Raw genomic sequence first — 26,865 nt, forward strand, 5'->3', positions numbered from 1 at the left:
TAAATCTAAGGCCTTTGTAAAGAACAACTACAATATTAACTGAAGTCAGTATCAGCCACAGGAATAAGCAATGAGGACAAATAAACAGAATTAACAAGTGTAAAAAAACTGCAGACCATGCATCCACCCTGGAAAACCAAACAAACAGAAGTGCAAAACCCCATAAAATTACTTTCCTTCATCCTTTGAAATCAGCAATAAAATGACATTTCCAATACAGTAAAAATCACAACTAAAATGATTTACATGATTTCCAGGATTTAAAAATTATTCTAATGTCTTATCTAAACTACCTGTCCCATACTGGGATTATCAGCAGCAGTAGAACCTCTGGAAAACCTAACATCTAAACCCATAGATGTGAACAATGCAAAAGTCATTCATTTGGGCGAGTGACCTGTACTGTTCTAGTGGGGGGGGGGGGGGAAATCATTAAAATTTCTAGCAGACACACAGCAGTAGCTTACATGAATATTTTTCCTTTAGTAAGAGCAAACCTGCTGTTTAGGTGTACAATGCAGAATAAACTCAACTCTCTCCTTCAAAGCATTTTTAAGGCACTGGAGATACACTAAGAAAGAGCAGCCATCAGTCTCACTAAACCTTCAAACCTGACACTAAACAGTTTTCTTAAAATAAAAGCTGACTACAAACCAGTTCTGGCATACAATTCAAGATACAACCTCAAGGAGAAATTCACTTGAAAGTAAAGCTTTCTATGCAGAATAGCAAGCCCACAGAAACATCTGCACGACTAAAAGTTCCCAAACATACTTTACAATTTCAGTTCTTATTTCACTTCCATCCCCACAGTAATTCAGAGCAATATCCAGTATGCCTACTGACTAAAGACATCCCACCATTATTAAACGTAGGAACATCAATAAAGTAACATATTTAAAATGCAGAGATGGTGTGTGATATTTAAGGCAAGCAAGACATAGATGGCTATCACAGTTTGATTCTCCACTCAGTGGCAACACTGGAGACAAATTAGTTTACTGTGTAAAGGACAAAAACATACAAAGGGCCTTTCGGCACTGTTGTATAGAGAAAAAGTTGCAGCAGAAAAGCACAGATTCATCTCTCAGCTATTTGTAATAAATATAACTACAAAGGTATTAAGTGTGTATATGACACCCATATCACTTTTTGATTTAGTAACACATACCAGGCATTAATTAAAAATGGTTATAAAACAATCAAAATATACAGCAGGATTTCCAAAGTGGCTTACTGACCTCAAAAATACTCCTCAGTAGGAAATTTCATCAGTAATTTCACACCAACATGTACTAAATGTGATGTTGTTCAAAATATTCACTGAGCATTTTCCCTCAGCATGTCATTTTAATGAAGCCTAGGAGAATGAGATTAGCAAAACTGAAAAAATAAGAAGACAACTGACACCTTCACTTTTTTTTTCATATGAAACAAATTCATCCTGCCAAAACTGTGCTTCTGAAGAAAATTTAAAAACAGAAGAACCACCAAATCCACAAACCAAGGGATTCTCTCAGAGAATGGACATAACAGAAGGAACAAGCAACAACCCTCTACTAGTTTCACACCGTACTGTAACAGACAGCTCCCCAAGCCCCAGACAGCGCACCTCCTCCCCTGGAGGTAGCAGGGGTGAAATCGATACAGGGCAGGGTGGGGCAAGAAGCTTAAGCGATTGGTACTTCCTTGTAAAGAAAAACAGAGGGCTTACGAAACTAAGTCTCAAAGAAGTAGGGAAAACAGCCTTCCTGATACTACTGCTGAAGCTATCAGAAACATTTGTCCAAATTTGAAGCAGGAAAGTGCATCACGTACCTGCAGCATTTGTGATTTAGCACATTAGACTTCCCCGCATCTGAGAGTTCAGTCTGATGCAAACCTGATGCTTGTTACAGCCTGCACCATCACAAGGAGAAAGCAGAGGCTCAAGAGTACACATCAACCCAGTGAAAAGACTGCAGGAACCAATGCCTCAGCCTTGACAAAGCTCATGGCAAGACCCAGGGACAGGACACCAGAGCCTTTCCAAGCACAGTGGAGCTTCACTTCTGACAGTCTTCAAATTAAAATTGGACACCCTTCCCAAAGACACAATTCAAGGTAAATTATGAGATAAAATGCAGGAACAACTCAGAAAAACACAATGTGGCACAAATCAAAGCAGATGATTTAGTAACCTCCTGAAACCTCAAACTGCCTGTACAAGCATTCCTGTTTATTAACTATTCAAATCCGGGTAAGAAACATTACCATTTTTATGGGTTTGGGGTTTTTTTTGCTAGTTGTTTTTCAGCCAGCACTGAAGACGGCCTGCAACACAAATGGTAACATGCTCTTCCCACAACATCAACAACGTTTTCCCTGGGAACTCAATAAGCCAGCCGCTGTGCACAACTACCAAATGGAAGGAGATGGCAATACACCTTCTTACTATTCACCAGCCACACAGCAAGAAGCATTGCTTGTACCATGACAACATAAGGACAAAAGAGTTAACATTGAAGTGTGTTACTAAGCTTCCTTTTTCCTCTACAGATATTTTGTAGAAGTTGACTAGGAACTTCTTGAGAATCTGAGGCAAATGTAAAACTGAAATACAAGACACTCATTTCCTATATGCCTGCTCTTCCTGGAGTTTCATTGTGCATGAACAATGCTGTCTCTACTCTAAAAAGCAGGTAAGTAAAGCATTACTAAAGTAAATTATTTTTTAATTACACTTTCAGTTTAGTCCAGCTATAAAGTAGAGTTACAAACAACACAGCTGGATACAACAGCCCCAAGCAGGTTTCTTAGACAACAAGACCTACTTTAAAATAAGGAGTAAACAATAGACTTGTTTCTTTTAAAATATTAATCTCTGCTTTCTTGGTTTGCTTTTACCTCTAGCTGCTGCTAATTGATTTCTTCATCTCTGTGCACTTAAGTGAGCATCTTTTAAAAGTTTTTTATTTCAATTCAGTTAGCTTATCCTGCCCTTTCTTCTACTATTAATAGACATTCTGTACTGAAACGTGTTCCACTCTGAAAGGTGGCACAAACTCCAGGAAAGAGGAAAGCTGTTAAAAAGTATTTTTGCAGGGGATTTTCGACAATGCAGCATATCCATTCACTTCCCCAAACTATCTATCCAGGCTGTCCCACAAAGAGGTCTATCCATGAACACTCATGACACCAGATATCAAACACACACAAATCCCACCACACTTCCTTGAGAACAAAATGCTAAATCTGTTTATTGAGAAAACTGTAAGAAGTCTACACCACCACACCAGATTTTTCTGATCTGCAAGTCCCAGAAAGCCTCTTTGTTTCCAGGAGTTGGCTATTATCAAAAGCAACAAATTTCTACAGGAATTGTGAGCAGAGGTAAGGAAACAGGAGCCGAGTAGGGCTTTACCTGCTCTTGTTTCTCCAAATGGTGTGAGGCTGCTCACACTGCTCTGCAGAAACACAGAGGAAACCAGAAGATGCAGGAGATGCAACTGCCCTCTGCTAGCATTCAGGGAATAAACACAGTCTAGCTGAGAGCCAAGGTGCACAGGTCTAGCTACCGAGTCACAGGGGTCTCGCAGTAAAATACTGCCACTCACAACCTCCAAAGCCCCTTGCCAGCACTGCTGTAGCAGTCGTTATCAGACAGTGACGACTTGCAGCAAGCCCACAAAACTCAGCATCCAATTCTTACTTATGCTGTTAGCATTCTGCATCAGGCTGTCATCTCAGCTGATGATCCTCTCAAGGATCTACACAGGGCCTCAAGTCAGCATATCTAGGATAATTCCCTCCCCTGCAAAGCAACTGAGAAGTTTTCTTGTAAAATCTATGTTACAAAGTATTAAAACTGCTACACCAAGCAATCTGGAGGAGGAATATCTTTCAATTAAGGTTTTTCAAATGCAATATCTTCATCTCAGGAAAAAATAAATTAACAGAATAAGGCTTATTATACTTCATTTTTTAACACTACAGAAGATGCTTGACTACAGTAGGCAAATTTACACAAATGAAATTGCTGAATCTAGCATTCAAGAGCAAGCATGTACATACCTGTAGCCATCAGGGACTAAAGTTCACTTTGTTATTAGAAGCACTGTTTGCACGAGGCCTGTCAGCTCAAAACAATTACAAAGAAAATAAAAATGCTTCAGTATCAGTTAAAGGTTACATGGCTTACCCTGAAATAGGCCGACTTTGTTACATCAAACACTGAAAAACAGAAAAAGGAAGTTGAAATCCAAGTTCTACTGACTTCAAAAGGAACTCCCTGACCAAGACATACCTACACCCCACTGAAGGATTTCATGTTTTGTCATACACAGCAAACCAAGCACTTGAAAAGGACCATCACCACCCACTTTTGAAGTTACAGCTGGAGAAATAGTGCTGTCCTCAGATTCAGATCATTAATTATGACATCTCCTTGGTAGAGCTTTTTCACCATAAAATTAAGGAAGTTTATGCAGGAAATCCACTTCTGGTAATGTAGCAGCATAACCAAAACTCACTACATCACATCTCGCATACACAGCGTCTCAGATCTTCAGGTGTATGATCCTTCCCCACCTAGGCACCATCCACTCCATTTCCTATAAAAGGCCTCGCAGAAACATACCACAAGATTACAGATTAAAGCAGCTAAATTTGTATAAATGAACTCTGCAAATGGGTCTGGTGACCTTTGTTACTTCTTTGTAATACCTGACATGAAACTTTGCATCTTGTAATGCAATGTTCCTGCACTGCTAGGTAACACTTCACATCTACCTAGCTTTCTCGTTGCTTTGCTCCCTCCCTCAATTTGTTACCAGTGTCCCAGGTGAGACAAAGGAGTAGAGTTTGCAACTCTTTTTGGACATACCCTTAGTCTAAGCTAGCTTCACCAGTCTCTCTATTAATGCAGGATCTCTTTTTACAAGTTTCAGGTGAGAGCTCTTATGTTCATATGAAGCTAGAAAGCACACAAGTAAACACTTTCTGTTTTCCAAATGCAACTACTCTATGCTTAATTAATGCTTCTTTTCAATCCTATGACACGAGGGTTAAGTGCACAATAGAACTACCAGGATCCTGTGTGGTAAGCTATCTAAATAATTCCCAAACTGTACACATCTATGCTGACACAAACAATGCTATGCATAAACACAGAAGAAGATGTCATATCAGCACAGATACAAGAAGGAGGAGGAAGAAAATCACTTTCTACCTGGTAAACCTCAAATGGATAATACTCAAAACCATTAAAGACAATGGTGAAAGCTAGAAAAAGTGCAGTGTCTCTGCAGCACTTGCACAACTGAAGGCTCATACATGAAGAGCTGTGTGGCTCCAGCAGTCACCTTCACCTACAGCACACAGGAGGTTTAGTCATTTCACCTGCTATTTTGACTACCTGTCAGTTTCATTTGTGCTTCACAGTTCGTCCTCAACACTTGATAAAAATCAAAGCTGATTCGTGACATTACAATATCTACTACAGGAAATTGGTATGCAGCACCCAGCTGCCAGCACAGCAGCATGGTGAAGCGCTTGAGCTGGCTGCTGGAGGAGTAAATGGATGAAGGTTTAGAATCACAATGGAGGAATCAGAAAACTTTCAATTCAATTACATTTACATGCAAACAGCACACATTTCAACTTCCAGGAAAGTTCATCTCCAGTCACTTGTATACTGGAGCAACACATCTAAGTATTTTGACTGCAAATGTGTTTACATTACGGACTATGTAAACCACAGCACAAAGTCTCAGTGGCCTGAAAAAAAAGTTACATTTTGCATTCATTATTTCAGTGCTTGCCGAATTAGAAGTGGTTTACTCAGTTGTGTGCACACACTTTAGCATACCAATGACAGTATACCTGCTCATGTTGCCAGTTTTCCAGGCAGCCTACAGGTTGCTATAAAAACAATAAAATCTAATACCTTTTCTCTCTCTATCCAAGATGTCAAAAACATAGAAACTGAGTTTTAGATTTAAGAAAAATACTTCCTTTTTGTAAATTAAAATAGGATCAAAACGGAAGATAATCAGTAACCAGAGACCACACCTGAAGAACTTTAATGCACATTTACTTAAGTTTACAAACAATACACCTACCAAGGGTTCAGGAAGATGCTGTGTGATTCTAACAGGGAAAAAGAAAATGTCTGACTGATAAGATGTCTTAGCCCTTTTCAACATTAGAAGGCACTCTGCTGCTACCTAATTAAGACATTCTCTTCTCGTAAAGTATTAACAAAGCACACATTTCCCCGACTAACACTGTATTTGTCATCCTTGAATAAATTACTTCTGTATTGTATTTCATGCACTCTTCCGGCTGACATCCTGCTAGACACTGAACGCTTACTACAGGGAACAGACAAGGGGTTTGCCTAGATAAGCTCCATTTCTTTGCTAGGTATATCGACAGTGACAAAAATAATTATCAATAAAATAGCCATTACACCTGTAATAAAGTAACCCCCTGATGAGAAGAGAGCAAGTCTTGCTCTCTCTCGCAGGTCTCTCTCAAGGCATCTCTATCTGCACTAGCAACAATGTTCAGGATAGCAAATACAAGTATCAGGGTTACCTTCAATGGGTCTTTAACTGGCTTCCTACTTTGCATGCCGGCTATGACCATTATAACATGTAAATGATCCCTCTAACCACTGATTTAGCAAAAGCCTCCCAATCCAAAGCTCCTAAACTTCCAGCTCACAGAGAAGAAAAGAATGTCATATTAATTGTATTTTTATATGTACTTTACTGAGGATTGATGCCATTAGGTATCACATAAAATGATGTTGAATTCCAAGTTATCCTCACAGTGCTCACAAACCAGCTACTGAGCTCTTCCCGCGACAGTGGTGCGTGTTGCTTGCACTGTTTGAAGGGCTTCGTTTTAAACTAATTTTTAAATAAGATCTTGAAATACCACAGCTAACAGAGAGTACAAATAAATCAAACATTTGCTCATGACTAAGACGCTATCTTGCCACTCGCCGTTTCTGCACAGTGAACTGAGAGGTGACGGCTGAAGAGATAATCCGTAATCTCCGCTGATTACTTGAAGAAAAATCTCTACTTTGAGAAACTTCAAGGAAAACCCAGCAATGCTCATCCTGCTCCTCACCTCAAACCCCTGCTGAGCCACCCTTTCCGAGCCCTTGCCGTTCGGACAGCCAAGCGCAGAGGCAGCGGCGACACGGGGTCGCCTCCCCGACGACAGCCGGGCCGGCCACGCGGGACTGGGGCGGCGGAGGAACCACCTCGGTTCGTCGCCGGTTTCCCTCCCGGTCCCGCAAGGACCCGAGACGGCGCGAAGGGCGCGGGGTGACCCCACTTGCCCCGTGCCCTTCCCTCCGTGCCCGCCCCCCTCCCGCCCCCCCCACGGCCACGGTGACAGCCAGGCCCGCCTGAGGTAAAGTCGTCGCAACCGCCGCCCCAAAAGGGGGCTGGGGGGGGGGCGAGGGATGGGGCAGGGTGGGCGCCCGGTGGCGGCGGTGCGGTAAGGCCGCGGCAGGGCGGAGGGGAGGCCGGAGGCCGGGCCCGCCCCGCGTGGACATCCCCGCGGCGGGGCACCCCCCACACTCCCGCCCGCCACCGGGCCCGACGCGGCGCCGCCCGCACTCACGATGGTGACGCTGGCCTTGCGCAGGTCGCGGTTCTCCTCCTGCAGCGCTTTGCACTTGAGCTTGTAGGTTTCCAGCTCGATCTTCAGCACCTTGTTCTCCTGCTGCAGTGAGGCCAGGCGGTTCGTCAGCTCTTCCAGCCGGAACGGCGAAATCACGATCCCGCCCGCCTTGCCCCCCGAGCCGCCGCCCGCCACCCCAGAGCCGGGCCCCGCCGCCGGGCCGCCCGCCGCCAGCGGCCCCGCCGGGCCGCCGCCCGCGCCGCTGCCGCCGGCGCCGTCCGTGTCGCTCTCGCTGGCGCTGTCCGCCATCGCCGCCGCCGCCGCTCCCGCCCGCCGCCGCGCCGCCAGGCGAGCAGGGGGCGGCGCCGGCCGCGCGCCGGCGCCGCGGCCTCTCCGTGCGGCAAGAGGGGCCGCTCGCCCTCGCCGCCCGCCCACAGCGCCGCCTGCCGTTCCGCGCCGGCACCGCCTTCAGCCGGGCAGCGCGGCGGGTGTCATGTCGGCAGCGTCAGGAAGTCGCTTTGCTGTAACGCCGGCTCGGAAGTGGCAGATGACACGGCTTCTTCCTAGGCGGCTTCGTTCAAATACTAAATTGTCTCTGGCAATCGTCTTGCACGCGACGCTTGGATTTTTTACCGTAGTGTGCTGCAAAAGCTGCTCCTCGCTCACGCCGGTGACCCGTTTCAGAAACCCCTAAGCTCACCTGGCAGCTCCTTGCTGCCGCCCCGGGAGTTAATCGACGCACAAACAACTGAAACCTTTTTTTTTTATTAATGAAGCATACATCTGCCCAAAACCAGCCTGGAGAAGGCTGTGGGGAGACAGTTATTGCAGCCTTTCAACACTTAAAAGGGACCTGTAAGAAAAGTGTGGACAGACTTCATCATGGCCTGTTGCAACAGCAGAAGGCGGGGGGGAGGTATCACTAAAAGAGAAGAGATTTGAACTAGACAGAAGGAAGACGTTTCTTTCAATGAATGCTAGTGCGCACGTTGTCCAGAGAGATGGTAGAAGCCTCCTTCATGGTATGTTAATTCAGGCCTCCATGCCTCTGTAAAACTGCTTCAGATAAGACATATTAAAGCCCATCTCTCCTACATAATGCATTTTCTGATTAGAATGTACATTAGTTTGTTTGGTTGGGTTTTATTTCTTTGTAGAACGGCTGGGTAAAGGCATGCGGTATACGGAGCATACCTGCCATTCATTATACAGCATCATGTGGTCCGTGTTGCTCCTGGATAAATTAGGCACCAAGACTGTATAATTGCTTTCTCAATTATTTATGAAGGGGGTCGTTACAGTAATTTTCCTGATAATAGCAAGTAAGGATTTCATTATCTCTGTAAGTGCACTACCTTTTTAATGGTTATAATATATGAAGGAATTCCATCTCTGTAAAGTAATTATTCTTTTTGCCTGCTTGGGAATGTAAGTGCTGGTCATTTTATTTTTGGTCTCTTAATCATAAGAAAAGCAGTAAAAGGGCTATTCCTTGTTTTCAGCCACAGGTACTCTTTTATGGGATGGTTGTCTGTGTCTGGCCCCAGCACATTATGCTGCCATGCAATGAAGGCAGGGGCTGAAGTAGGGTGCCCTATCCAGTGCTGGCAAGGCCCCACAAACCTTGCCCCATCCCTGTCAGGGTGCATTGGCTCAGGGCTTTGGGGACTAGAAAAGTCCTGCACCACCTGCCCAGCCCTGCGGAAACTGAGCATCCCAGCATCCCATTACCTCTGTACTTAAGATGTAATAAGGCCATCAGCACCAGCGATGCTTGGCACCACCCCAGACAGCTGCAGCCTCCCAGCCGGATTTACCATGCCCAGGCGTCCTTCAGGCAGGGTTTCTCCCAAAAGATAGAAGCATCGAGATCAAGAGGTACTGTTACAGATGCACAGATCTCCACAGACCAGCTAGATGATGTCCATGAGATCTCATGAGAGCTTTTCAGTGCTGTCTTAAAATGTCCCCATGGCAAGCCCTGGGGATCCTTGGGTCTGCAGGGCTGACAAGCCCTGCTGCCCAGGGCAGCCACTGGCTCCTCTGCCCCATAGCAGTGCCTGGGCTTAGACACCCCATCAGTGTGGGCTGTTGGATAAAAAAGCCCAAGGGATTAAAGTGGGGTTCAATGCATAATGAGCACTGTTTCAAACAGGTCATCAGAGTTGAATAGAATTGCTTTTAAACCAGTGTGGTGGTGTTTGGGTAGCTGGCTGAACGCAGGCGGGCTGTGAGGAAACGCTGGGGTTTGCGCGCAGCGCTGGCAGCGGCAGGCAAGCCGGTTTGCTCTGCTGCCTCTGTCCTCACGCACATGTGCGCCTCAAAGCAAAGTCATTTCTAAACAAACAGGTTTGTAACTTCATGTTCTTTCTTCACTTGGCTGCCTGGCTTTGATCAGCCAATTCTTTCCATTGCCTTCAGAGGGACTGCTCACATTTGAGTGTCTCGTTGAATCAAGGCCTAAATAGTTTGAAAATCTGCATCAGCAAAACCTGCATCTGCGCCAGGCTCATCTTACCCAGCAAGCCCCATGGCATGCCTCACTGAGAGCCACTCTTCAGACCTATCAACGTTGTTCTTAACTGCATTGCAGATTTGAAGCACTACAGTTTTTCAGAGGATGTGTTTGTCTGCTGGACTGGCTGAATGAGGGGCTGCATCTCCGGGATCACACTGTTCAGCTGCTGGAGCTGCCTTCAGCAGGTTGAAGGTGCTGCAGCCAGCAGGCATGGAGAAGAGTGATCTTGAAGCTGGAGGGGAGCTTTCCCCTGGCTGCCTTGCTATCCATCTCTGCTGGAGTTGCATCAGAGACCTTGCTCCCAGCCAGCACACCAGCTTTCATAACAATAAATTATAACTTGGCACTTTTGTAGCACTCACCAGTTCAAAGCCATGCTGAAACATTATCTAATTAATTCGCACAATAGCCCTGGAAGGCAAGAAAGGGAGGTAGTGAGCTGAGCTACTTGCCCAATGACAAACACTGAGTCAGTGGGGGAGTGGGAGGAAAACTCAAGGGCCCTTGATGTTAAAATCCGAGGCAGCATCCTTCATGTCATAACAGCGTTTCAGTCATTTAAACAGTAGAGCCTGTATATTTAATTACAATTGCAGACAACTACTCCAAATTAATAGATTAAACAGGGAGAGAAAATTTTATCCTAATTAGCACCCCACATCTGTACATTTGCACATCTGTAAGATGTTAACCAAACCAATTAAAAAGTATAACTGTGGTATAAGCACAATTAGCAAAACCCCCTTTTAGAGGCTTAGGGCACATGGCAGAGACTGCCCTGCTTTGTGGCCTTGCCTGGCTGCAGGGTTTCTCAGGGGGCAATTGCTGAAGCCCAGTCCCTCTCCATAGGCAGCTAGGTGTCTGAGGCAGCAGCAAAGCCACTGTGACCAGTCTGTCACCACTGCAACACCTGCAGGATGAGACCCCCACCCCCCCACCCCCCATCCTTGTCCTGGTATTTTTTTATCATGCAAAAAAAAAATGAGTGCAAAGCTATAAGGAAGCAAAGGAAAGTGTTGGTCCCAATAAAGAACCTGCACGTGTCATCAGCACTGCAATAATGTCAGAGCAGATAATTACATAGAGAAGAAGCAATAAAAAGGCAGGGACTTGCTCACTGAATCTGTCATTCCAGGAGGCAATGGGCAGTTAGAAACAGTGTTTCATAAACTCACACCAGCAGCAGAAATATTTGTGTAAAATGTATTGCTAGGCAGGAAGGATGGGAAGAGACCTAATGTAATCCTTAATGTAATTCTAGAGGGTCATTAATCAACTGGAAGACCTTCTATAACAATACAATTTTATTAAAACATTCAGTGGTTATAGATTGAAGAGGAAAAAAGACCAACTGATGTTAATTAACCCCCCCCGAAAAATTCAGCAGTGTATGGAGTGCCAGCTGAAATACAGCAGGGACATAAAGACAAAGTTGCATATTAAAATGCAATTAATGGAAAATACTGCTAGGAAAAGAGACTGAAGAAGTATTTTTTTAAAAGGTTAAGGAAAAAAAAGCTACCTGTATACAAGAGAATGTTCAAAGGGGGAAATGGAGTGCAGATTGCAGATGTGGAGATTCTACTGTTGTGGAAGGTAAGAAATCTCAACTTGAAAGATATTTGTCTGAGCAGGAAAAGAACCAATTTGCTAATATTATGGATTGAGGTGTCTAATGATGCAGGATATAACATGCAGGAAGATTGGACTAGATGACCTGTGAAGGTCCCTTCCAAGCCAAACTGTTCTGTGTTTTTCTAACAAGCAATTCAGATGGAAATAAAGCCATGCTGCTTTGCTTTTCTGGCCAACAATTATTTACTCAGAAACCTGTACCAGAAAAGAATTGTGTGGGATTGAGTATCTGACGATGAAACTGTGCCACACAGTAGCCACCCAGCAGCTAACACACCTTCAGCTCTGGGGCTTTGCTTTTGTATCTTCGTTCTCCCAAAGAGAGCTCATACTCAGTTGGTTCTATCTGGCCATGCCATATGACATCCAGCCTGTGGAAGGCTTACAAGGAAATTGGTGAACAAGGGATCACTGTGCACTGCTGTTTTATAGCCCAAATGGCTCTCAATAATTGAACATAATGTGATGGCAAAAGTACCAATAAAACTTTTATTATAAACCTTTGCCTTCCTCCAAGACTTAGGATCAAATGAATAAAGCCATGCACAATTTGGATACTGTTTTTAGCATCAGCAGTTATGAAAAACATCATGTACATAATTTTTTCTTAAGAAGTTCATTTTTCTGTCCTTCACTAACCCTCTTCTCCCCCAGTAATGGACCAGTTTTTACATCAAGCACTCTGTAGCAGGCCATATCTGACTTTCCCTTCTTCCTTCTCCCTATTGTAGAGTCTGCATCTCCACCACACCTCAAGTACAAGAAAGACATTGAGACACAGGGGTGGGTATAAAGAAGAGCAACTGAGCTGGTGAAGGGCCTAGAGAATGACTGATGAAAAGCAGCTGAGGGAACTGGGGCTGTTTAGTTTGAGGAAGAGGAGGCTGAGGGGATATCTGAAAGGACAATATAGAGTGGCAGGTGCTGGTCTCTTCTCACAGGTATTTAGTGATAGAACACAAGCAAAAGGCCTCAAGCTGCACCAGGGTAGGTTTAGGCTAGACGTTAGGAAACTTACCAAAAGAGTAGTCAGGGATTGGAACAGGCTGCCCAAGAAGGTGGTGGAATCACCACCCCTGGATGTGTTTAAAGGTCATTTAGATGTGGCACTTAGCAATATGGTTTAGTGGTGAATTTGGTAGAGCAGGGTTATGGTTGGACCTGATGATCTCAAGGGTCTTTTCCAACCTGAATGATTCTGATTCTATGCTGTGCAGGAATATTTTCCTTCTCACTATCATCATGTTTTCACTCCCTTGCTCACTGTAGGGTTAAGAAGGGAGCTAAGCCAGGATCTCTTCCTCCTCTAGCTTTGGTTTGGTGGGCTCTGCCCTGAAAACAGAGATCTTATTTGTACCCAGCCCCTCCTGCCTTCCCTTGGAAATGCCCGTGCACAAGCCCAGGGCCAAGGATGTGGTGGGTCAGTGGTAGCCTTTTCCATTATAAAATAAGTCAATGTCCTTTTGGTGATCTTTTGTTTGGGTTTGTGCAGTCTCTTATCTTGCCATTCACAATGTGAAGTTTTAGCAACAATATGTTTAAAACTTTTTTTAGGCAAGGTGGCAAAATTGCAGCAGAGGCTTATGGTGGTATTTTAAACTTTTCATACATCTTGCACACAGCCAGGACAGACAAGGCCCTTGCTGATAACATGGCCAGCATCACAGCACCATCCCAGTCAGAAAAATTGCAGCCCCTTCCTGTGGAGAGAGCTGCCCCAGCCCATTTTTGCTGTCCTGCAGAGCCCTCAATCATGTGGGACTGGGTGCAGCTCACACTGGGGCAGCTACACCTGCTTTCCTCCAGGACAAGCTGAGTTTGCTGTCATTGTGTATGTTATGTGATTAAAAATTGCAGCCAATGGACTACTATGAGACTCTTGATTTGGCTCAAAGAATCCCCATATATAAACTCCTTCCCAAGGGGGCAAGGAGAGGATTTTGGGGGCACATGCCCTGCACACCAGCCTGCAGTAGCTACTGGTAGAGCATGTCTCAATTTCCTGCACAGTGAACACTACAGACAATGCTCCTGTTAAACAGCCCCCCAGGAAATTAGCATTAATTAGCAGGGTGCTGCAATCTTGCAAGCGACTGCCATTTATCCCACTAATGTCAGGTCTGCGCTACAGGAGCTCTTAGAATTTCTGACATTAAAACTATTACTGGCCACAAATAAAATGTAATTGATATTCTTTCAGAAATGGGAAAAGTATGGTAGGGTTCTCTGCAGCAGTATTATTAGGTAGTGCTAAATCTAATATTAAAGGATGAAAAGAACACTGTGTTTAGCAATCGAGTTTATTTTAACAGATGCAATAAAAGTCCCATGACTTAAATTTTGCCTCTAAGGGGAATGTTCTCATTGAGAACATATGAAAAAGACAGGCATGCATTAGAGGTGAAGCCCTCACTCACTCCAGGGCTGCCTGTGCTGGCAAGATTTCTGTTTTCCTTCTCAAATGACCGTTTGTGCTTCAACCTTGTTTTGCCCAAATATCCTCAGCTACTGCTGGAATCAATACACTGTGCAAAACAGCCCAAGACCCAGAACAGCCTGTTAATGGTGCAACATTTAATGGGAAATTTTGAACACAGGAGATTTAGCTAAAGAGCTCCTGTTCCAACCTTCATCACTTTCATCATATCAAAGCTTTGAAGGAGGCAGGAGCTTGAGGATTGGGACCTGCCAGCAGTTGGTGACCACTCTGCTTGGGCACATATGGTGCTGGTCTGGTCATCCGCAGGAGTGTGCCTCCCGTGGTCTCAGCCTGCTCAGGTGCTGAGCACAGTCCATGGCTAAGCCTTGCTGCAACAAACATCCTTGGGAGACCAAGGTGAGCCAACGGCTACTCACAGCTGCTGTCACAGTCAAGACCAACAATCTGAGCTTGAAGGTGCCACATAAACCACTACCAGCATCAGGAGATCTGTCAGTATTCCCCTATATGCTCCTGCTGCCTGCACCAACTAAACCTTTCCATATACATAAGGAGATCTCCTGCCTGTCAGAACTACTATTCCAGATACAATCACAGCTTTTTTCCTCACTGGCATCAGGCACTAACACAGACCAGGCAGAGAAGAGTTGAATCAAATGAAACACTGCCTTTTGGAGGCTGTTGGAGAGATGAACTAAGGCTCTTCTACAGCATTGCTCCTGCCTTCCTGCTGGTGGTCACCAGAGTTTTTGTTTCCAACTGTAAAAGTATCATATAATGGTAAACATATTCATTCACACTGCATTTACTAAACACAGTCTTTTTCATTCACCTGATCTGGGTACTCACGAGTGGGAGAGGAGGCGTCAGGACAGTGAGGTCTCCAAGAGGATAACCACGGCTGTTGGACTGTGACCTGCAGTAAGACATGTTTGTTCTCCAGTGGTGTAAGTAGCATTTGCCCTCCAGACTGATGTAAGGGCTTGACCATCAGCATTGTACCAGCAGTATCATAACCTAGGCAGAAGTTGCATGGCAACACAGGCTGGCTGCTAAGATGATGAAAACTGCTTCTTTTACCATCACTGCTTTAAAAACTGGCAGCCCTTGTAACTCAGGAACACTGACAGGCAGATCTGTCACACTCTCCTGGAACGAAGTGCTTCTCACCATGAGACAGGAGACCTCTGCGGACTGCCCCAGGGGAGAATGACTTCCTTTGTGGGTCAGCAGATGACAAGCAGCAGGCTGAGCTGGATCTGTAGCAGTGGTACTTCATCAGATGCCAAGCTGAGGTAAAACACATCATCTTCATGTTGCCTTGAAAGCCAGGTAAAACTATTTATTATTGCACCCAAGCAGTGAGTGTGTACTGATGCTGCCCACAAAACTTCATTTTGGAAACACTTCAGGTATCTATAGTGCTCCATTGCCTTTAATATCCAGGAAATGCATGCACTACGCAGGAGGTGTACCCTTTGACTGCACCGTCTGTAGTGAGCTAACCAGTTATCGGTATCACTGACACATGCTAGGGAAAAAAGCCCTGCTTTGAGTAGTGCTTTTCCTGGTCCTCATCTGGGTGAAAGAGATTAAAGGAGGTCCAGAGGTAACATGGGCTGGAGAAGAGGCTGCGTACCTGTTGCACAGGTCCCTTCCCCATGCCTGTGGAATTTCCTGCGTTCCAGGGAGGTGGGTTTCCTTAGCTTTGCTGAGGATATGTGGCTGCTGTGCTTTCCTTTCATTCTCCCCAACCTGAGGACAGCCTGCCAAGTGATGGCCTGTCACGCTGGGAATATGAGGAAGTGGATCAGACAAAGGAAACAGAGGAACAGCAGCCAAAAGCCAGGAGTGGTGAACAGCTGGGCCTTGCGAAGCCACTCATTTATAGGATACAAGAACACTGCCAAATACACGTTATCCAAGAGTTTTAACACAATTTATTTTATGCTTAAATAATCAACTAGATCATCCAGTGTTTGTTGTTTTCATACATATGTAATTAGAGCTATTATCAATGAATGCTGTTTTCATATGAATATAACCGACAAATTAAAGTATTTCACCAAAACCCAAATAAAAATGCCCTTTAAAACACAGCAGCCTTAACAACCTAATATTACACTGCTAGGATGATTACAGATGATTGGCTTACTGAAAGATTCTACATCTTATAGCCAGTACACAATACAGTAATAATTTTACAGCGTGCTGCCAGTCTATCAGCTAATAATTTCTCTTCAGTTCATTTAAAAATATCCCAAACTTGTGCTCCTTAGAGCACCAACCCACTTCTAAAGCTGCAAGCATTACCCCCGTTATAAAGCAAGGACAGATAGCACCCCCCTCCCCATAATGCAACTACTGTATATGTTATGGGTTTTAGGTAATTTCATTGAAAAATTGGCGACAGCAACAAATATTAGATGAAGGGCTTTGTGTTTACAGATAAAATCTTATTTGTCATGTTGCAGTAGAGTGTTTGCAAAACTGGAAAAGATTTAGTCAAAATAAGGTGAAACACATGCATCAAAATATTAGTACTCTGAAGAAAAATTTTCACAGAACTACAGAATTCCTCATTTTGGGAATCATTTAATTTTGCAGCAGATTTTAAAGATTTTTTTAAAATCAAGCTAGCGTTTTTTGCATATACAAACATTATAATTGCTAATATACAAGAAATCTGTGAAGATACACCCAGAATATCCCTGTAGGTGCAGCCATTTGAGACACCTTAGCCTGCTCAACGCATCTGCAGTATTCCGTGATCGAAAAGGCAGTGCCTTATCAACATTTATTCTATTTTGTTAGAATTTACACAGTGTTATTTATTTACAGCAAAACTATTGATGTTTAAAAAAGAAACAAATAGTGTTTTATACCCTGACAGTTTGGGTCCAAGAAAAATAAGGCGAGCTGTTGTGGATTTTAGTAATTTTTAGTGTCTTTCCAAGGTTTAACCATTTTGTCTTCGTACATTCCCTCTGGCCACAGGAATTGATTTCTTTTGAGATGACATCAAACTGCTTGAAAGAAGCTGTTAACAGCATGGCATCTTCTATATACACTACACTGGTAACTGAGCACCCTCCAATCCTGTGAATGAACGTGAATTTCCATGCTCTGTAAATTGGCTCATGCTAAATTAATTTTTTTGTTTGTTTGTTTTGGTTTTGTTTTTTTTTTTTTGCATAAAAACCATGCGGTTAATGTGTGGAAGCAGCAAACACACGCACACTTTTATAGGTGAATATTTAATTCCTGTTGATTTCTCTTCCGTGAGTGCCCCTCTAGAATACTGGCAGTAAAAGCACACAGTCCTATGGAAAGAAAAGACAGCACAAATCATTTCAGGGTATCTTGTTAGAGACAGTCTCCTGCCTTACCCTGACGAAAAAGCAGAGTTCTAGCTGGCAGTACGGGATTCTGCAACAGGATAAATCACACCCTTTCTAGGTAGCTAATGACGTTAGCTGAGCTCCCAGCATGAAGGGAAAATGCAGCTGCTCATGAACTGATTTGCAAATACATTTGCAACATCTGCATTTCATCACCGCAGACAAAGTAAAGCACCAGCTCGTCGGAGCCGATAATGACAAGGGCTAGGTGCTGCCCACAGTGCAAAAAACCGCGTCATCTCCAGAGCGAGAGCTCTGCTGCTTTCACAGTACAGCTCTGTTTAGTATGTGCTAGCATCCCCCAAAGTGCTGGAAAACCTGCACTCCTAGTGCATCCACCTTTGCCAGTCACTTGGGGAATGTGACTGGAAGAGCCAGGATTGCAGAGTGTAGCTTTTAGGAGGCTTGGTGAAGGACAAAGTGAAGAAGTGGAGCACCCCCATCTATCTCCTGCCTGGCTCTTGTGAGTGGTGCTGAGGAGACAGGGGCTCCAGCTCCTGCTCTCTCACCCATCCAAAACCAGTCATGCAGCCATGCACATAAGGACAGTAAGTCTGTTACAGCTACTGTACTACAGCAATGTCTTGCAGGCAGGAGGCAGAAACACAAACACACCAGTGAACAGGAGCTAGAACACAAGCAGGCTCCCCAGCACCTGGGCACAGGGGAGCTTGTTTGGCAGTGTGGCTTGCACAGCCAGTGCCCAAGGGATTGAGGCTGGCATGGACATGCCTGTTTACTAATCAGGTCACAGGTCCACATGCATTCCCCAGGAATGCTTGTGCTCTCCTCCTATGCTAAAGCCATCTGTCCTTGTCCATAGCTAAGGCTGTCATAAATCTGTCCTGCACCGATTCACATTGCAGCAGCCACACCAGCTCACACAGTCCTGTCCCACAGACCTGCAGGCAAAAGTTCTTGGCTTTTCCTTTCAGCATACATTTCATAACAGGTTTATTTGCAATGGTGACAAATACACTTTTACAGCAATACTGTGATTTATAGCTAGCATTGTGATTTTTTTCAAGCCTTCAAAGAAAAAGCAGCACTTCTGCCTCCCAAGCAGGAATTGGTTTAGGTTTTTGTGCTCAAGAAACAAACCTTTTTTTTTTAATCAGAATCCCCTGCCTGTGCATGTACATCCAATTCCACATTCATACAAAATGTTTTCAACAGATTCTTGACTCAGCTCACAATTACTTAATGCACATGTGGTCATGCTTATCATAGCAAAGTTTGGACCACAGAGATTCATCTTACAGGGCAAAGTTTCTGCCTGAGCAAATGTTTATTATCTAAGAAGGACTTGAGCTCCTCAGGGGCTCTACCATGGAAGAGCTGCTTACTGGAAATCAGAAGAGAAATACATCACCTGTCATGGGACCAAATCTGGTTCTAAGGAACTCAGCCTTTGGCTCTCTGAAGGTCAGAGTATCTTTCATACATTAGGCAAGGACTGCCTTATCAATGCTATTTTATTTTAAAATTAAATGCTTCTTCCTTATCCCCAGTGTGTGTTGCATCACACTTGTATGCTGGCAGGCTCTTTATCTGCGCTGCTTATGGACTTCAATGCCCTATCTTGCCTTCAGTGGCTTTGAATTCACAAGTTTTCACTATTTTCACCCTGTAGACTGATAGTGGAAAAGAATGGGAGCTAACTTGGGACACCATTTCATACAAATACTTGCTTGCATATCCTTGCACTCCATGCAGGAGAAAGATGTGTCAAAAGCATCACCTCCCTTTTCAAAACATTACATATTTCATCTGTATGTTGTGCAGCAAGCCACGTGAAGAGGTATTATCCTAGGAATTCAGCACTGCTACTGGACGCAGTAGGTGCTAACCAGACACCAAAAGCACACCAGTCACCTTGCAGAGCTCACTCCTTGGGGCTTGATCCCATAAAGCCCTCAGCTAAATCTCACACTCCTATGGCACTACTCAAGAGGCAGAGAAAGCCCATGGGGCCAGGTGTCTTAAGGGGCTGCCTTACATTGCCTCAGTCAGAAGGGACTACTGACTCAGGAGAGACTCTGCTTCTGTTCTTTACTTCCATATCTCTATACAGTGTGCTTTCCAGGGTATATTTATCCTGTTCTGAAGTTTTACAGTGAATCCTATTCCAGATGTACAGGAAAAAGATAACATATAGACTTCCAAATCATAAACTCTTCCTTTGCTCAATTCCTAAAACTCACCAAAGCAAAGGGAAATTCTGAGCAGAAAAAATACACAACTGTGGTATGCACACACGCTTGAAGCCATGACTGACCAGCACTGATAGACACAGAATGGCTCCTCCCATGTTTCTAGGCACGTTTGCTGTGTGACTGTGGTTATGTGATTGAGACAAAGCAGCCTTCGGCTTGACAGTGCTCCAGAATGCTGCTTCAGAGCCCCTACAAGGGTGTCTTAATCTGTGCTTTGTTTTAGTTTGAGAAGCCCTTACACTGTCAGCTTCTGTGCTGCTATAATCATTAGGCTGGATCAATAAATGCATAAGAAACTGTGGGTAAAGCTTTTTGTTGGCAAATATTGAGACACTTCACTGGCTCTTACAAGGACTTTGACTTGCATAACTGTCCTTGGATCACATGCCCAACAAGAAGCCTTTCACTCCCAGCAGGTTTACTTATGTGCAGCCCCTTCCCTATTTGTATTTGAGTTGACTTTTTGAGTAGAAAGTACTGTGGATTACAAACACCAGAGTTTCTATAACTCCTAAAAATCTTACACATGCCTCAGCATTGTTTTACTTTATGTTCCAAGAAATTCAGTTTCTGTACAAGAGCTCAAGGTCTTTGATTGCTTACAAGATAAAGGCCATCTATTCAGCTTTGCAGCTCAAAAGCAATGTCAAAGCAGCAGGGACAAGCTATTGTGCAGCCCAGGTGCTAGCCTTTGTGCAGCGCAGCACTGTGCTGGCAAAAGGCTTCAGGAATGGAGTAAAATTGATCACACTGACCGTTCAGTGGTTGGTTTTCAGCTTTCATGAGTAACTTTTCTTCTCCACGTGTCTGACTTCTTTCTTTGTCTTAACCTTATAAGCTTCTCCCTGTTTTAAAGGAAAAGTACAAATATCAGCAGAGGCTGCAGAAAGTGTTCGTAATTCTAAACCTGATTCCAAAACAGGCTCCACATTTTGCTGTAACAGGATAAGTAAAAAGCAGTTAAACCACATTAACACTTCATTTCAAAGATACACACAATCTATTTATCCACTCTGCTGAGCAGCGAAAGCACAGGCCTGAAATATCATCTTCAAATGGAAAACATGGTTCTACAATTTCAGCACAACCCCTGGGCTGGAAGTTCCCAATTGACAGCCCTCAGAAGGGACTCTGCTGCCAATTGCAGTGGGATCCAGCACCACTGTCAAAGAGAATCACCTTTCCCAACTGGCCTCTCAGGTCAGCTGGGATTAGTGGACATTTCCACAACAGCATAAGCCATGGCTGCTGTTGTGACGTTTCAGAGTGTCTGTGCTTTAAGTGTGCAGGTTAGTAATGGCATTAAGGGAGGAGAAAGAACGCCGGCAAAAAGCACCACTGAAGCAGCACAGAAGTGAAACCAAGAGCAGCGACACACAGCACAGGATTCAGCGTCCTTAGAACAACAAACCCCACAAATAAAGCTTGTCTTTGCTCATTAAAAGCAGCTCAGTAATAATCTAAAAATAAATACTCCTGTAATTACAAGCCATCAACATCAGAGAAAGACATCTGTTTATGTGTGGCTATGGGCAGAATTTACCCCTTGGGTGATCTGCATTGATGTATTTGTGACTATTTGTAGTTTCTGACTAATCTAATCTGGTGCAGCAAATTTGAAAGGTTTTCCCTTTGCTGGGCAGGCTTCATTTTTTCCCTCATAAGGGACCAGGAAAGAGGGGATGAAAATATTTGTTTCAGCTCTCCTCTTTGTGTTACATTCCCTCACCACCTTCCACCTTTTTTATAAACAATATAATTACCAGCAGATAAAAAGTGTTTGTTGTCTTTGTTTCTGACCCTGTTTGCATTCAGACAAAAATTCCATTAACCCCAGTGACAACTTTACTGGGGCAAAGATTTCCTAGAGCCATGTGCTGGGGAACAAGGCATGAAACCATTTATCTCCAGAGGTGTTGCCAGTTTCCCTGAGGCCTCCCTGGGACAGAGGACAGCTTAAGGCACAGCCTGCCCACACCTGCCCATGTCTTCAGCACCTATTGCAAGAGGGGCTGGGGCATGCTGGGGCACAATAGGCCTGCCCTTCCCTCTGCCCCCCTTTCCTTTTAGGAGTGCTGAAGCTGGGCACAGTCTGGCTCTGCAAGAGGGCTTTCAATTTTAATCACCAAGGAAAAACCCCTGTCTTGGTGCTTGCTTGTAAAAGATGCTATTAATTGGGTATTTTCATTTTCTTCTGAATCCTACAGACCCTCAGTCGCTAGCACAGGGTATTCTGCAGGTGAGTGAGAGGCCAGTGGGGACCAGGCTGCAGCTTACTCCTTTGGGCTGGTGAAAAAGCAACACACTGTGTGTAAGGCACGAATTCTGCAAGGGCTTAACCAAAGCCACAGACACAGCTCATACTGATGGCACAAAACAGGCCTCAGGCTTATGGTTCAAGCCTGCTACTTGTTACATGGAAGCAGAGCTTAATGCTTCTCTGCCAACAGAATTCAGCCAGGCATAGCCCCTGCCCCCACACAGCACATGGAGAGACCCCTGCCCATCGCCCAAACGTACGACTTGTCAATAACCAAAAGCACTGCACTTTGCCAAGGCTTCTTGTTAAATGCAAACCTCCAGCCCTTCAGCAGCCCTTTCTAGCAGTCAACACAACCCTCTGTCTACTGTTAATTCCTGGTAGGCCCCAGTCCATTACCATTTCACCAACTTTCCTCTCATGGGGGATAACAACGCGTCTTACTACCTTCCGGGTGATCTGTGGGAGGCAATACAAGGAAAGGAACAATTTTTTTTTATCCTAGATTCTAAAGGGGGAAAGTATGTTAAAAGGAGTTACTTGAATGCAAAGACTCAGAGCAGTGATGTAACTCATGATTACTTTTCTTGTGATGACGTTGCCTTCTTCATCGGTAAACTGTTCCTCTGTTACAGATTCACCAGGAATGTTTTTTGCTTCCTCACCCTAAAGAATGTGTTATAAGATTAGCAATATAGCCTATATTCTGCCAAACCCACACATATTGCCACACCAGTCCAAGCAACAAGCACGTGCTAGCTTCAACTTTACGTAACAGTTTGCTTTATGTCACACAAATAGTATGAAGGCCTTGCTCATTTTGCATGCCAATACCTGTGCATTTATTCTACAGAATCACAGAATGTTAGGGGTTGGAAGGGGCCTCCAGAGATCATTGAGTCCACCCCCAGAATGTGTCCTTAAAGTCCATAGTAAGCTCCTATAAACTAATTTATGATATGAAGCTCTCTAGGCAACAAATCACCTCACAGTCAGTCAGAATTCTATGAAATGTGGGCACAAATTCACGATGATATAATCTCGAACCAGACCTCCATTAGCGTTTCACAGCTTCTCAGTACCCTGCACACACACACAGAGTGTAGCACCAAAATAAGGTGGGGGAAATACATGATCTAAAAAGACAGCTCTGCTGATAGCTTGCTAAACACAAGATATTAAAGAAGCATGTGAAACCAGAGGCTTATCAGCATTTATAAAGTAAAGAAAGGTATCTTGGGCGGCACTTCTCCTGGCATGTTAACGCCTCTCAACTTGACCAGGAGTCTTGGCAGCCTGGTGCACAACTTACTGAGGTCAGCAGCACTCCAGCCATCACCTTTTGAGTACCAGCAATTTATAGGACCAGTGTAAATAAATGTAAAAGCAGTTTCCTAACTGCTGTGCTAATGATTTCATACCACTGCAAGAATTATTGCTCAAATTGTAGAGAAATGACGTTACTTCAGGGTCTAAGGCTAGCTGGCAGTCATGAACTTCTGTTCCAGAAGAGCTCTGACAATTTCACCTATGAAGTCATGTTTGTAAACCTAGGTGCTGAAGCAAGCACTGCTTTTGATGCTTTCAAAATATCCATAATTTCTGCTTCTTTATTTCATAGAAATCAAACAGATAAAATCATAATGTAGCTGGCCTACCTTTGAAACAAAAAATCCACACAGAAACAATCAAGCCCTTTAGAAACCCCAAGAAATCCTTTTAAAAATCCAGCAAATTCTTAAAACTTTTCTCTTCCCCTCACCCTCAACCCACCATGGAAAAAATGCTAACTAGAGGAAGGAAGCAGAAAGAAACATTACATAAATCATGTTATATCAGCATTAACAGCAAAACAACATCTGAAGTGAGATTATGAGAGCTCAACATTCAGCTTTCATAACGTTTCTATGTACTAAGCAGCACAGGGCAAAAACATAGTTCCTGTGTGCTGTGGTCTATACACTGCTGTCTGCAAAAGCTGCTTGCACTGCTCTGTGATGAGCAAATATAATGGTGTCACATTTACTTTTTAAACTGCTTTGCCTGCACACTGCTTTTCAAAATGTACATTATAACATGAAGTTTGTGTGTTATTTCTAAGCTCTAAACTGAAGAAACTTTTCCTTTTGTTTACAAGCCATTTGTGGTCTCTCCTCTAGCCAGGCTTGTGCATTTCCATCACTGCAGAGGGACTGGGTCAGGCAGAACGCAGAGCGGAGTGCTGAGGAGCAGAGTGCAGCTCTGCTGCTGACCCAGCCCCTGGTCAGCATTTGTCAATGTGCAGAAGTGCAGAATTTTTGCTTATTTCCTATTGGAAGCTGTATCAAAAGCACTGATAATTAAGCAAATAAACCATTTCAGACGTTTTAGGTGTTTGCCCATGCACACTTCCACAGGCTGTATCTAAACTGTGAAACCTGCTGAACTTTGATGCTTCAGGAGGCATCACTGAGACACAGGCAGGCAGACATCCTGTGTAGAGACATAAGGATGATTTACAAGGGTAGATTTAGACTGGATATTAGGAAGAACTTCTTTACAGAGGGTTGTGAGACACTGGAACAGGTTTCCCAAGTAGGTCATGGATGCCTCATCCGTGGAGATGAGTTCAAGGCCAGGTTGGATGAAGCCTTGAGCAACCTGGTCTAATGGAAGGTGTCCCTGCCCATGGCAAGGGGATCAGAACTGCATGATCTTTAAGATCCTTTCCACCCCAAACCACTCTGTGAGGTCCTGAGGTCTGGGGATGAAGGGACCTGGCTGAGGTGCCCAGGCCTGGGAATGGTGGCATACCTACAAGAAAACAGCAAAACAAATGGCTGCTGAAGCCTTCAGACAGAGCATGGGCTGTGCCCTAAAAACTTATTCCCCAGGACTCTGCTGAGGGGTCACAGGAAGGAAAAATTATACACCTGCCTACCTGGCATCAGGCTACGTGCAGGATGGGGGAAGTAAGCAGCTGGTCTCCCTGGTGAGCGGGGCCCCAGCAGCAGCAGCCTACTCCTTCCTCTGTCATGAGCCAGACAGCAGAAATGAGAACTGCATGGGGACTGCTGCTGTGACAGGGGGGCAATGGCTGGGTAAAGGTTTTGGGAACTGAAACCTGTGGGGTTTTCTGTCCACAATGAAACAAGGGGGAAATACTGATTCTGGAGACTTAATCAGAAATATAGCAGATGGGGAACTAGCTACACAGTTTCTTTCCTGGTCTCTCACCCACTAAGGGACTGGGGTAACCCTGGCCCAGACATCCCTCCTATCACATGCTGCACAGAGGTATGGAGAGATTTCCTCTTGTGAATAGGATCTCCAAAGCCACTACAATGAAAAAAAACAAACCACCAAAAAAACAAAACCCCCCAAACAAACATGAAAAATAGAAGTACAACATGGCAAGTAGCAAGGTCACCAGACTACCTGGCCTATATCATGTGTTCTGGTCCTTTGACTGCTTACTGTTGCTATGAGCAAGGTTATTCCTTAAAACAGATCAGTGAGAGTTACTATCTTCAGCTTTGAAATTAAAATTATATGGATGCACTGGAAGATGTCTCTTGGGAAAAATAAATAAATTTAAAAGTATAGTGGATCTTGGATTTTAATTAGCCACATGCTCCTTTAAGCACAGTTTAAGGGTAAATGCTGCAAATGCTCAGCAGTCAGCATGCATGAAATCCAGCTTTCACAAGTCTCTTGCTGGTGGCTAGTTAACAAATTGCAGGAGGGCTCACAGTTGGCAGGAGGTAGATCTGATTTACTGATGTTTCTAATCCTATGCACTTACAAAGACGGGTATTTGCTAGAAAAAACAACCCTTACCCAATGGCACTTTTACTTGTCAGATCTCAAACCAGCTTTGGGTAAGAATGGCACATTAGATGACCTTGTCAACAAAAGCTGTTTTTAAACACAAAGCTGGTGCATTTGCGTCACAGCTAAAGAACAAAATTCTTTCTGCTGCATCATACTTATGTGGGCTTCATTTTACCCTTGACCAGTTGAAACCATTGTCACAATACCAAGAGCTTTAGAGAAAAGCTTTTGGGAGAAAACTTAATACTGTGATTACTGAAAGCTCGGTTATATCCCTGGGACTAAACCATACAAAGGCTGCAGTCTGCAAGCCTCAGCCCCAGAACATGCCAGGAAGCTTTGCAAAGCAGAGTGCTTTAATGTCACCCTGCTCATTGGAGTGTAGTCCTGCCAAAACCAGCTGGTATGCTCTGTCTGCTGCTCTCCAGGGCAGGAGAAGCAAAGAGCAGCTTCCTCAAAGTCTTCTGCCAGCTCCACTGGTTTTCTTAACACTTATTTGCAGATTATGGGTGTTCCCAGGAACCTCGAGATAAATGGACTTATACAGCCAGTGGTGCAGTATTGTGCCAAAGTTCACTGCAGATTTGTCAGAGCTCTGGTTTCCTTTCATGTTTGTTTTGTTACTAGAAGGATAATAGTCCATTTTATTCCTCCTATACATCTAGTGTTGTTGTAACTGCAGGGAAAAGAGGTGTGGCTGGATGTGTCTTACCCAGGCAGATGAAAGAGGAATTTAATAGCAGGAGGAAATAAATAAGATGGAAAGATCCTAAATACTTATTTTTGTCCATGTCCAGAGGTAATGCTACAATGGGAAGAGGAGCAGAGTACAGAGTGGTCAGACCTTTCCCTGCTGGCCTAAGCCACCATCAAGACATAATACTTTCAGTGTCAGAATCACATTCTTGTAATGCACAAACAGCAGCTGTGCCCTAGTCTCCTTGGGGTCTTAAGCCTGT

The 26,865-nt window shown here is 44.2% G+C and overlaps 2 protein-coding genes across 4 annotated transcripts in view; both read right to left on the reverse strand.

The window, feature by feature from the left end:
• CCDC6 (coiled-coil domain containing 6) overlaps nucleotides 1-7,932 on the reverse strand; it is a 42,836-nt gene extending 34,904 nt beyond the window's left edge. The window contains exon 1 of the mRNA XM_054174596.1: nucleotides 7,624-7,932. Coding sequence (XP_054030571.1) covers nucleotides 7,624-7,932 — 309 coding nt within the window. The remainder of the gene's footprint in view (nucleotides 1-7,623) is intronic.
• Nucleotides 7,933-15,757: 7,825 nt separating this feature from the next.
• Nucleotides 15,758-26,865, reverse strand: part of ANK3 (ankyrin 3) — a 209,755-nt gene continuing 198,647 nt past the window's right edge. The window contains exons 45-48 of one of the 3 annotated variants that reach the window (XM_054174589.1): nucleotides 22,676-22,759; nucleotides 22,493-22,552; nucleotides 20,589-20,678; nucleotides 15,758-17,539 (exon numbers count right to left, since the gene is read on the reverse strand). In XM_054174589.1, coding sequence (XP_054030564.1) covers nucleotides 20,613-20,678; nucleotides 22,493-22,552; nucleotides 22,676-22,759 — 210 coding nt within the window. In that variant the 3' untranslated portion in view covers nucleotides 15,758-17,539; nucleotides 20,589-20,612. The remainder of the gene's footprint in view (nucleotides 17,540-20,588; nucleotides 20,679-22,492; nucleotides 22,553-22,675; nucleotides 22,760-26,865) is intronic. The other 2 variants (XM_054174590.1, XM_054174591.1) reach the window with 2 other exon arrangements.

This window comes from Dryobates pubescens, chromosome 30 (genome assembly GCF_014839835.1).
Source record: "Dryobates pubescens isolate bDryPub1 chromosome 30, bDryPub1.pri, whole genome shotgun sequence".
NCBI classification, from domain to species: domain Eukaryota; kingdom Metazoa; phylum Chordata; class Aves; order Piciformes; family Picidae; genus Dryobates; species Dryobates pubescens.